This window comes from Triplophysa rosa, linkage group LG1 (assembly GCF_024868665.1).
Source record: "Triplophysa rosa linkage group LG1, Trosa_1v2, whole genome shotgun sequence".
Taxonomy (NCBI): domain Eukaryota; kingdom Metazoa; phylum Chordata; class Actinopteri; order Cypriniformes; family Nemacheilidae; genus Triplophysa; species Triplophysa rosa.
Window position 1 is genome coordinate 38619835 of NC_079890.1, and position 12823 is coordinate 38632657.

Here is a 12823-nt window from a genome sequence, read left to right on the forward strand (position 1 = left end):
AATATTGCATAGAATGAACAAAAATGAGATTTTAAAAGAGAAGAAGCATAGAGGAAGCGTAACTCTACTCTGTATCAGATGATTTGTTTAAGTGAATCATTGAAGTTTACTTTTTCGTTTGCAAACTTTAAACATGATCCTCCGCATTTAAGAAACATTGATCTTTTTATATACTGTAAATATAAAAAAATGGAATATTTAGGGGTAAGAAAAAAACTGAATGACTCCTCTGAATCGCATTTCTTGTATGAATATTTAATTTGCTTTTAGCGTCTATAAGATGTACCTGTCATGTGATGGTGGTAGTTTGGAGGTCTGGTTAACAGGGGAATCTTCAACAAACACAGGTGAATGTGTCTTCAGCAGTAAAGCCGTCTGTGTCAGGATTTAAGAACAGATTAAGAACCGTGTTGTTGCCTTAAGACACACAATGCTGATATAGTGATATGGGGTAATATATCCACAATGCATGATAAATTCAATATTATTTTATTGGCGATACAAAATATTGTGTATATTGTGTTGATTGGACATCTGCAAAAATCATGCAGTAGACTCACTACATAAAATCAACAAATTTAATGATTCATTTACCACTCAAAAATGTTCATACTTTCATACTTAAAGGGGTCATATGGCACGAACACGTGTTTTCCTGTGTCTTTGGTGTGTTATAAGTTGCTCATGCATGTATTAGACACGTAAAATTGCTCAAATGAAAGTGTGGGAACAAAAGATGCATTCTATGTAAAAGCGAATGCTCACCCAGACGTGCCTGAAACGCCTCGTGTAGCCACACCCCCACAAATCTACATCAGTTGGTGGTCTGATTTGACTAAGACCACCCAAATGTATTCGCAAGTAAGGTGGGCGTACCTGTCAGTACAGTTGAAGAGGAACCTGATGTTCTGAATATGGTAAGAGGCGTTACATTTCCATCACACGCTTGCAGTATTCCACCAATCACTACACACTGGTGAACTGGCCAATCACAGCACACCTCGCTTTTCAGAGCCATGAGCTTTGTAAAAACTCTGTGCGTTTCAGAGAGGCGGGGCAAAGAGGAGATACAAACATGCACGGTGTGTGGAAAATACAGCGTTTTTGAGCCTTAAATCGTGTTTACACATCTAAAACAAACTTTAGCCGTGTCATATGACCCCTTTAAAACACAGTACTTTGTCCTGTTATATTTTTGCAAAAAACACAAAATGCTTTTCTGCTCATTAGGGATGAGCAGTGTTTTGGTGGCACACACCTGACTGGTGTAGAGGACCAACTGAACCAGCTGAGGCATCAGAGCGTCGGCTAGCGTGAGCGTCTGCAGGTTCGGGTGCATCAGTGACGTCAACAGAACCGGCAGCAGGTGACCCAACATCGTGGCTTTTGTCACCTGCTCGAGTCCCCTCAGTCTAAACATAGAATGACAAGAACTACGCAAAGAAGACACACACACGCGTGAAGCTGTTCTGAACACGTGTGTGAGCACACACCTGGCTTCACGATCGCTGACGGTGCTGTTGATCAGAGCGTTCGTGACCTGCTGTAGGGTCTCCAGCACCTCATCGCATCCAACCAGAACTTTAGATGCCAGAGAGAGAATACTTGCCTGCAGCTCCTGACACAACACGCACATTCAACACACAATTGAATTTTGAATCATTCTTGTAACAACAAAGGCCAAAAGCGTGTTTTAGTGTGAAAGACGCTTCTGTGTTTGTGTGATAGTTTTAAAGGTTATGTTTACCTGTACCTTCATTGTTTCACCCTGTAGAGAGCTGTCGCTGTCGTCTCCATCATCAGGGTGGAGCAGGACTGTGTTACTGAGCAAATGATTCTGAACTGCCATTAAATACCGCAAGCTCGGAGACGCCACCTGTTTAGCGTGCAACGCAAGAGATGACGAACAAAAATGAATGATGAGGATCTGTAAGAAACCTGAATGTTCTCGTCCTGTTATTTTGTGTAAAATGCGCTCATGTGGAAGTGACATACAGGCACCGTGGAGAGAAGCTTCTGGAGGTCTTCTTTAGAAACGGTTTGACATTTGGTGATGAGGAGACATGATTCTCGTACGACGGTCTTCAGGATACACTGCAACAGTTCATCTTTCAATCTGCAGGAAAGAAGCGTACGGTGACACACCGCTGGATGTTTGTGCTGTATGTAAGACTATGAAAGCTGAAGTCATTACCTGTAGTGATCTTCATCTTCACTACAGAAGCGGTTCTTCTGCAGCTGGTTAGAAAGGTTGTTTAAGATCACATCACGTAACTGAGACAAACCCGTGTTTCTCTCGCCTGCGAAGCAAACATCATCACTGTAGATCATAGGTCGTGTTGAAGATGAAATCTGTAATCTGTGTGTATTTGAAAATGTACCTTCGGTGAAAACTAATTTCAGTAAATTGTTCAGTTCTGTCTCACTCTGGTATAGGGTGCTCAAACCCGAGCTGGTGAGAAAAACGTTAAACACTTATTAGGGTTAGACTTCAGGTTTGTTAAGTCTAAAATCAAAAGTTATAAATAAATATTATTGAAGATTTTAATTCATCTGAATTTAAACATTTCTCATCAAACTGACCCGAATCCAGATTATTTTACAATCTACATTCATTTACACCTCCATACACCTCATGGATTTGACTCTAATCTATTTTAGGAGAAACATCTGAAACATGACTGAGATCTCCAATAAATTTCCAGAGACGTGAAAGAGCAACATCCGAACATTTTTCCTCCATCTAATTTAAAAAACTGACACGAGTACAGTGCTGATTCTGTACACACTATGCTGGAATTAAACTGGAGTGAATTTGTTCAAATGTAGATGACATTTGTGAATGCTGAATTAAAGGATTATTGTACCTGATTGCGAGACACACTTCTCTTTGGATATCCGCTTGAATCTGATCCAGTGGAGCCATCAGTAACTGCCAGAGCAAGAGTCCAGAGCGTCTGATGCTCTCACGGTTCTGTTCAGAGTTCAGATTGAAAAACTGGAAGACCACCTGCAGGAACACAGGAGAGTTTTATCCAATCACGGCTTATGAAAATACAACCTATAGAATCAACCTTCCAACAGCTGAATAAGCAGTGTCCGCACATTAAACATTTACCTGAAAGACAACCAGAATGCAGCGGATGATGCAGGTGTCTCCCTTCACCATGGCCTTCTCCATGACGTCGCAAATGGAGCTGAAATGACACGACTCCATGGGCTGTTTCCCGATGAAGGTGTTGAGGTGTAAAGCGCTGCTGGATGCCAGCGCGTTCAGCTGATGGATGCACATCGCACCCACGTGATGGAGGAGCTGGTTTATCACTTCAGACGTGTCAATCATGTCCTCTGTCAACATACAGATCGTGGTGCTCAGGTCTTAAAGTGCAGCAAGTCATTTCTTCTCCGACTATGTTTACACAGCCAGAACTGTGCAAACACAGTTTTTCCCCAACACACACAAAACGGTCATCTAGCAAATATTCACAGAAAGTTCCATCATTTCCTCCACCTTAAATGACAAATGGTCATTTTTAATGTTATCGTATCGGCCGACAAATTGTCATTTTTAATGTTATCGTATCGGCCGACAAATGGTCATTTTTAATGTTATCGTATCGGCCGACAAATGGTCATATTAAATGTTATTGTATCGGCCGATAAATGGTCATTTTTAATGTTATCGTATCGGCCGACAAATGGTCATGTTAAATGTTATGGTATCGGCCGATAAATGGTCATTTTTAATGTTATCGTATCGGCCGATATTTTGTAGCCGATAAATCATAAATCATTTCCTCTGGTTAAACTCCTCACTGCACACACAGTTAAAATCCAGTACAGTACTGTCTTTCTGTCATGATCATTCACTTACTGCTATTAGCAAAACAGTGTCGATGTAGATACAGTATTTACTATTGATGAAAGTGTACAGTATAGGAACAAAAGCACATTGTTTGAATCAGACTTCTGTCTGAATGCTTTTTGTCTTGAGACCTGTTAGACTTATGGCTATTGAGAACACTTTCCTGGGTTGCTCTGAAGAACATCTATAATTTGTTTATTAAAAAATATATACCAGAAAAGTTTGAAGGTTAAAGAATGGTTAACTAGTGTAGGCTTGGTACATGATTTTCAGGGGGAAAAAAGAGAACTAATGGTTACCTTGTTTTCTTCTGTCAATGTTTTCAAATAAAAGCCGTTGTCCACTTTTTGCTTTTTGTTTCAGTCTTAGGGAACTTTATATTAATATTTAAATACTGTATATCGTCCATATATCGATTATCGGCTTCCAACGTTGAGGAATTATCGGTTATCGTTATAGGCCAAAATTTACATATGTGAGCATCCCTACAAATAATTATATAACAAATCCATAAATAAATGCACATTTGCACAACACACATTTACATTTAAAATGTATTTGCTCTGTTACTGGGTAAACTGACCAAAACATTGCAAATAAATCAGTAATTTTTCACGCTGTATTCTATCATTTTACAGCAAGATATATATAATAAGTCAAACCTTTGGGCTGTGTGATGACGTGACTGACGGCGAGTCGCTGGCACACATGATGGAAGGCCTGGTTGCCAGGGTTACACCACTGGTCCATGTAGTCACCAGAGCACGTCCAGATCAGATTGTTAAGAGTATCGTAGCACGCTCCTAAAGACAAACCGTGACAACATAAAAGAATATCATTCAAAAAGATTTCACAGTAACTCATTTTGTATTTGTTAATGGTGAAATACAGTCAGAGCTGTGGGCTCAGATTCAGATTCTTACCCAGTCCTGCCACCTGAGCTCCACGGCCCAGAGAACTTCCTGGAGCGTCGATGAGGTCCGCACGGTTGCTAAACTGACCATCAGCCAAGTTAAAAACTAAACTAGATGCCAAGACTAGTGAAACACAAGAGAGGGAGAGGTTGAAGTGTAAAAAGGGTTTAATATAAAACACTTTATAGCATCAAGGTTTACTGTGAATATAAAGCGCGAATATAAATTGAATATCATATGGAGTGATGCATCAAGCTATAAAAAACAAAAACGGCTAAATCTAACTGTGTTCACACTGTCAGGGACTCTGTCGCTAGTCTCTTGCTACGAGGTCGTTAGAAGGGGTTCCTAGCTTTGGTTGCTCTAGTAACATTTATAAACAAAATCTGAAGTGACTGACGAGAGATGGATGACGTGAGCTCCGCTGCTTTACTCCTATTGGTAGTCGCTCATCATTTGCATAAAGTTGAGCAAATCTCAACTTTGTTGCATCGCTTGACACGACCACTTCCTGTAGCAAACAGTCATCTCCACTGAAATGAATGACATCGCCTCACTTTGTCGCTGGCGGTGTGAACGCACAATACAAGGGAAACAAACATACGGTTGGTCTGAAGGTCTGGGCTGACTTACTCTTCAGAGATGAAAGGCCGCTGGAGCCGCCGAACAGCGAGCGAGTGGCAGAACCGCCAGCTACACCAGGAGCAGGTCCCAATATCACCAGATAACTTCCACACACATACATCGGACTCTTTCTCAGTGTTTTTATAGGCAGACCACAGCTGGTGTTCACCACTAAAACAACAGACAAATACAAATCAACAGATAAAACCGTTTTCCTTAGATTTCTTGTATCAATTATTTCTAACATTGAAATTGGCAGACCCACGTATGCATCATTGTGCTACTATAAACTGTCCAATCTTCACCAACACATCTTTAAAAGATGCACAAAAGAAACCAAACTGCTTTTCGAATCATTTTGATGAAATGCAGACGAAAAAGCAAATTAAATAAACAAAATAAAACTAAAATGAAGCTCAGCCGAGGCACCAACAATATACAGCATCATTACCAGACTGCTCCTCTTTGACAGGGTTTGTGATGGCCGTGCCGGTGAGCGCCGCCAGAGTGGACGAGTGAGACGCTCGAAAGCGAGACATGCGACTCAGAAGTAATTCGTTCAAACACTTGGACGACTCGCCTTCCTTCCGCGAGAGGATGACTCGATCTTGTATGGGACTGGCCACACACGCACCAGACTCAGTCTGGAAAACACACGCTTCAGTCAACATCCAAATGCAATACAACTAGTACAGGTACCGCACAACAAACATCTAGTTTTCTGGGTAAAGCCACCACCTTGACTCCTCAATTTTAGCGACAAGAAAGTATAAACATTCCTGCCATTCCCGCAAAGGATAGAATCAGATTTTGGGTTCATACCGTCAGCTGGAAGACATCCATGAAGACAGAGTGACCTTTCTGAGTCTTCTCGTTGAGGCCGACAGGTGACCACACCCAGTAGAGGTACGTGCCGTCCGAGCACAGACGGAGGGTGGTCAGACTGCTGCCCACTGGGAAGTGATGAGGGGGCATCGCTACTACCTGTGAAACCTGACACAGACACATTGCACAGATGACATCATACAGTTTTTCGATCCTCTTTGTTCTTCAGTGGTACAACAGGCATGGAGCCGGATGTACCTGCAGTGTGAAAGGGTCGATGACCTGACACAGCTGATGAGGTTTAGTGTCAAAGGTCGCGGGGCGGTGCAGTAAACAGTCGCTGCTGTGCGCAACCCACCCGGCCTCAAGCTCCTCATTCCGACAGTACACGAAACCCCTGCGAGAACGAAAAGAGAAAACAAGCGTGACGCAAGCTGTGGTTTCATTGTAGAATACTCTGTGCCATCACCGTACTGTACTTTACTCAAAAACCACAACGACACACAGCTTTATACAGCATTTAGCAAAGCAAGTACTGTAAGGATGTACTGCACACATGCAGACGATATTGGATTTGTTCATGAACAAAAAAATCAACGCTTATATGATTAAATGCTGTTTTGTAGACGTACAAAACTGCAAAGCATGATTGAGAGAGAAGTTTACAAAGGAACTATGAAAGAAACCAAATTCAAACAGACGGATGACTGACGGAGCAGAAATGAGAGGAGCAGGAACACGAGGTGACAGGTGTAAACCGATCAGTCGGGGTTATAGACATTACTCTAGTGTTACCTCAATGTCCCATGCAGCCCAGAGCCCAGCTTGCTTAAGCCCTTTCCAAAAGAGTTTGTTGTGTACAGATAGAAACCATCTGTAGCCAGACTGCGGCCCAGGTCTGTGTCTGAGGCAGCCAATCAGAGAGAGCCGAGAGAAGGAAAGAAAGAGATGGACAGGTCGGTCATGCTCAAGCACTCGTGTGTGAAATCTTTCTAGATGTTAGTATATTGTTATTTGTTAACCAACATTTCCTATTGTTTAATAAAGAAGCTTAACGAAGTACAATCACAATCACTCTAAATGAATTTTCTTTATTTTGTACCACACCCCTTATATTTTAAAGAGCCCTCAGGTTTAATTAAACCATCAAAATATATGACCTCCAGTCATCACTTTTGGCCACTACTGTATGTATACAATCTCCTCCCATCTCGCCGCTGTCAAATCTTTCACTCATCCTCACCTTTACTGTCGGATCCAGCAGCACTGCTCTCTGGGGTGGGCAACATGTCCTCAAAGCCCCAGGACACACTATGTTTTCCCCCTAATAAACAGGAGGGAGAGCCTGGACCCCCCTCAAGCAGCAACAGTCTGTGAGAGAACAGCTGAAATTGTAATTAAAGCCTGAAGCTACACTATAAATACATGATAGACTTAAAATCGGATATGTTATGGTTATGTCTTCCGTACGGTCCCCACGTAAAATATAAAACGTGACAGTCACAGAAATAACATCTCACCTATAGACAACATCAGCTACAGGCAGCTGACCGAGGTCCGTCTGTTTCTGCAGCAGGTGGACCGTGTGAATGAACGTTTTCAAAGATCCCCTACAATCACAGGCAATCAAAGACATTCACAAATGTTCTGTGTTATTTTATATTTATTTTTGGCTAAACAAACACTTTAAAGCTTCAGTTCCTCAGCGGTATCACCAAGTAATCTCTGCGACATGTACCTGGCACATGCTAGAGCCACCAGCGCAGCGGCGGCGTTCTGTCTCTGATGCTGGGTGAGCAGCGGGCGCCCCAGTGTGGAACCCTCCGCATCGCTCCCTCCCTCTAGCCAGGAGCACAGTAATCTCTCCAGGCCGTTCAGGCAGTCCGTGGGTTCCTTGCCAAGGCTGAGCGGCTGGCAGTCCCGCAGGCAGGCGAGCAAGACCTCCGCCGTGACGCCGCACAGCGAAGGGTCGTGCCGGGTTTGCGACTGCAACAGCGGAAAGACCAAAAGGAGGCCGACCCGCGAGGTAAAGGGCGCCTGATCGCTGCCGCTGGGCGGGTGGTGGTGATGTTGTAGGAAGCCCTGTCGTTTCAGCAGGGTCACGGTCTCGTCATCGACCCCTCCGTGACTCCCTGAAACCCCCTCATGTTCCTGTTGTTCCTCCAGGGCAAGCTGCCGCTGTGCGCCCCACAGTCCTCGCAGCGCGTTGAGGCGGTACTCCAAGAGTCTTGCGTAGGCATTGCTCTGGTTGCCGCAGACAGCTCGCAGGCGCTCGGACAGCTCCGCTGGGTTTTTGGTCTCAAAGGTCAAGATCTGTGGAAGCACAGAATTCAAACGTGTTGTAGGAGTGAGCAACAATATTTGAAAAAAACCAAACACTGGCTAAGCATTAGAGCGCAGTGCCGTCCCGTCACCATACAAAAAGTCATAATATAAACAACAAATAAATACCAATATGACTAAAACAAACATTGCAATTATTATGAGACGAAATATTTTATTTATATAACATGAAATAAATGTTAATAATATTATAATCATTACAAAAAAACTAAATAAATACAATTAATTATTAATAACACTATAATAACATTAAATAAATATAGCAAATTCTATTTAACTTCATACACCTGCTTTTTAAAGATCTACTGTAAACCAGTGGTTCTCAACCTTTTCATGGTCACGTCCCATTTAAGGAACTGACGCCCCCCCATACTGTTCATTGAAGGCAGATAAAATAATGTGTAAAATATGTTAGATATATAAACTATATATAAAGAAGCAGAAAATACCTGTATATGACAGACTGATCTCAAGACATCAGATTATAAATTAAACAAACCCTGCTGATAAAAACAAAATAAACCATCACAGAACTTAATAATGAATTAATTTCCATTAAAATGCCATTATGAACCATTAGCTTTTTGCATAAAACCATTACAAAATTGTAGTGTTTTGGGCATTATTCCAAAAGGATTAATCTGCCAGATCACGAGAACGGTGCGTTTCATTGATTTGAACACGAGCGAGAGTTTATTCGCAGTTTATAATACAGACGCGGTGTGGTGTCACTTGCCTGTAGAAAATAGCGCTTTACATCTTTAATAACTGTCAACAGCTTTAAACAGCCGTCCAAGTTCAGAAATATATGAAAAGGCACTTTATTATCACGCCACTCCCTTCACGCGCACTCACAACTCATCGGGAGAGAGAGAGACTTGCTCTTATTCTAAAATTACAGTCTGAAAGACAGATTCGTTTAGTAGGACTAGGTGTTATAATCCCAATATTTCAGCACAGTTTACTTGTACAACAAGACATTTCCTACACTTGAAGCGTGACAGAGGAGCAGTCAAGAATATAGGTAGGGAAAAAGGAGGTCCGAGGCTTCAATGGGTTCGTCAGGTAGGCATCCTCTGTGTTTGGGGAAATATAATTATAAATACATAATATATAATTAACTTACATATATGATCTACCTGTTTCTTAAGATGATGTAGAGGTAATGGCTGCTGCTTCCTGAGTGGACGTTTGCCTACTTTGTAGATATTAAGCGCAGCCTAAAATTGCACTGTGCAGCACCAACAATGAGTCGTGATGCAATGATGCGCGACCGCTCGAGCACGCAGCTTCAGACGGATCATTGCCCTCCGTCAATTTGCAGTCGCATTACTCCGTGCTTTTGCGATCGAGTTCCAAAGGTTGGGGTTTCGGGGGAAGTGCGATGTACTGTGTATTTAAAGATGGGGTAACATGCTATTTCATGCATTCTGACTTCTTTACACTGTTAAACGTGCTGGCTTCACATGCTTAACATGGTCAACTTGTTAAAGAACGAGTTGGACATATGACGTAGTATTTCTGTGCTTGATACACTCCCCCAGCACTCCAACTTGTTTCGGAAAGTTTTTGTATTGGCCATTCTCCCGGAAAAGCATGGCAAGGCGAAAGAAAGAGCCCGCCCACGAGCCAAAGAACGAGCGAGACCCGCTTAACATCAAGGTTATCTCTGCTGTGTCACGTTTGGATTCGCTGCTCTTGCGATAGTAAAGTTTAGGTGTGTCTGTTTGTTCAGGGCATTTCAGTGATGAATGTTATATAAACGGTGGATATAACGCTGGATTTGGAGATGGTTTGAAACTGATAGATGGCGCGGACCCAGTGCTAAAAGATGCCGGACATGAACTGCACGCGGTAAGTCAAACTAAGTCAGAAGTCTGTGTTTTGTTGGCAATCGGCGTGTACATGCATAATGTACAAACATGAAGGGATTAATGTGATGATGATGTGTTGTGTGCTCGTGCTGTAGTTCCATCCCACTCTCCTCACTAGTCCCGCCTCTAGCAGCTCGTGTTTTTCCAGAAATAATCGTACAGCTGTATCTCTCTTTTATAAATGTGATCAAACTAAATACTCTTCGAAGATACGACGTATGCAATACTACTGTACAAGATTAATATGAGATTGGCAGAAACTGCCTGTGATACGCGATCTTTAAGAAATGAATTCACAGTCTATTGTGGTTTAATATGCACACGACTCTATCAGGATTTCAATATTAATCAGATTTCTTCTTCAGCCCTGTTCCACACAACTCTCCTCACTTGTATGCCACTTAGGAAATAAAAATCTGCTAAACTAATAACCATAAATAGAAATAGTCTTTATGAGTCCCTTTTTCTTCAGGCATCTCTGGATCACCACTAATTTACAGCGGGATGATACAGAGGTCTGAGTCTGACTGAGTTACAAACCAGATCTGAGAGACGATCAGATTGCAAATGCATCAGACCGCAGGCAGTGACCGAAGCAAAGTTCACCTATACTTAAACGAAACCAAACTAGAACATTACATTTATGTATATTTGTAGACGCTTTTATCCTAAGCGACTTTAAAGCGCATTAAAGCTACACATTTCTCTTAAACGTGTTCCCTGGGAATCAAACCCATGACCTCTGTGCTGCTGATGGGATCACGTACAGAAAGAAAGGCAGATGTTTATCTACCAAGTGGATCAGAGCAAAGACCTTTTTTTTTAATAGGAATGCGTGAGAAAATATGAGCCTATGTAATATGTAATGATGATACATTTTCATAAAGACCAAAAATATTACAACAACACAAGATTATTTTTAGCGGACACTTTTGAGGTTATGGCTTTCATTGCATTACAGGGACTTGGTTTAGAGATCAAGGTTTGGCCGGTTGGCACGGTCGACCTCTGCTGTAGATGCCATAACTACACCACACAGCATCATTCTCTCTAATAGAAATAGCTGGATATTCTGACTACATGAAAGTGTTTCAACATATCATTTACAGGTCATTATATTAGAGCGAGGGACATCAGGGGTGCAACAATACATCATGACACAAAAAAATACATTATGTATTGTGGAACTGGGAAGATTTCTTATACAGTACAATATAACGTCTGTTTAATCCTATTGGATTAAACCTGCATCAACATAATGTGCTTTTACTGCTATAAGAAGCTCTCTCTTAGGGTTTGGCTTGTAATGATGTCCTTGTCCTAAGATAAATTTAATTAAAATGTTAAAATTCTGCTTTATTTATAAGTCACATATCTGATCAATTATTATTAATTTACACAGAGAATTGTAAGTACAACAAAAATGTTATTGTTAATGTTTTGAAAATGTGTTATGTGATATATCGTGATGCTATCCTATGGTGAACGTATTATAGCTATAAATTAAGTGATTCAATACACACCTAACAACTCATTTTTTTATTACAGATTTGTTGTCAGTTTTCTATTAAAGAGTAACTATTACAATGTCCTTAAAATTACATTTCTTGCAGTGTGTAATGTTGCTGTGTGTGCATGTAAGCAGTCTGCCAAGTTGTAAAGCCGAAAGTGAACGAATAACAAAGTTATTGGCTTGAGAATAAAGGAGTCGACTCTGAATCACGCGAACGAGTCGTCTGTCGTTCTAATTTCAGTTCCGGGTCGGATTTGTGTCACTCCGTGTAATGCCCGCCTACGTTCCATTTGCGACACTGCACGCGGTAGACCAATCACAGCAGACTAGACCATCTGACCAATCAGATCAGAGTAGACTGACAGGAAGGAGGGGATTACACAGATGAATTGCCGAACGAATCATTTGAGAGTCAGTCAAGAAGTAAGGTAACAATAACGGCCTATTATTAGAAAATGAAAGTGTTTTTACACCGTGTATGTACATAAACTTGTTGTTGGACACTCCATAAACCAAAGTAGGACCTTAAAAATCCACAAATATTTACTCTTTAAGAAATGTAAACTTTAGCGCAAGTTCTGCCGAGAAGACTCTAAAGTTACGTCACCTATTACGTAAAGATCTAACCAATCATCATCTAACTCTTGGACTATATAAGATCGTTGCTTACTCCATGTTTGCGTTCGCAATTGAGGCCGCCGACATTCATTACAGTACATCTATGTATTTGGCAGACTTACATTGCATTATACTATACATTTTTTACTAAGTATGTGCAATCCCTGGGATCGAACCCATAACCTTGCCGTTGCTAACGCCACTCTCTAACCACTGAGCCACAGATCAGGTTGGTCCCTGTCCATTA

General features: G+C 41.5%; 1 protein-coding gene across 6 annotated transcripts in view; it reads right to left on the reverse strand.

The window, feature by feature from the left end:
• Window positions 1-12823, reverse strand: part of LOC130552382 (probable E3 ubiquitin-protein ligase HECTD4) — a 39990-nt gene that overhangs the window by 25225 nt on the left and 1942 nt on the right. For 4 of the 6 annotated variants that reach the window (XM_057330963.1, XM_057330731.1, XM_057330895.1 and 1 more), the window contains exons 2-20: window positions 7967-8541; window positions 7749-7838; window positions 7472-7599; window positions 7024-7132; window positions 6487-6625; window positions 6226-6396; window positions 5855-6047; window positions 5413-5574; window positions 4789-4902; window positions 4528-4668; window positions 3119-3348; window positions 2868-3010; window positions 2382-2452; window positions 2195-2300; window positions 1996-2116; window positions 1748-1876; window positions 1494-1618; window positions 1259-1412; window positions 287-375 (exon numbers count right to left, since the gene is read on the reverse strand). In XM_057330963.1, the coding sequence (XP_057186946.1) occupies window positions 287-375; window positions 1259-1412; window positions 1494-1618; window positions 1748-1876; window positions 1996-2116; window positions 2195-2300; window positions 2382-2452; window positions 2868-3010; window positions 3119-3348; window positions 4528-4668; window positions 4789-4902; window positions 5413-5574; window positions 5855-6047; window positions 6226-6396; window positions 6487-6625; window positions 7024-7132; window positions 7472-7599; window positions 7749-7838; window positions 7967-8541 (2990 nt within the window). The remainder of the gene's footprint in view (window positions 1-286; window positions 376-1258; window positions 1413-1493; window positions 1619-1747; window positions 1877-1995; window positions 2117-2194; window positions 2301-2381; window positions 2453-2867; window positions 3011-3118; window positions 3349-4527; window positions 4669-4788; window positions 4903-5412; window positions 5575-5854; window positions 6048-6225; window positions 6397-6486; window positions 6626-7023; window positions 7133-7471; window positions 7600-7748; window positions 7839-7966; window positions 8542-12823) is intronic. The other 2 variants (XM_057331036.1, XM_057330816.1) reach the window with 1 other exon arrangement.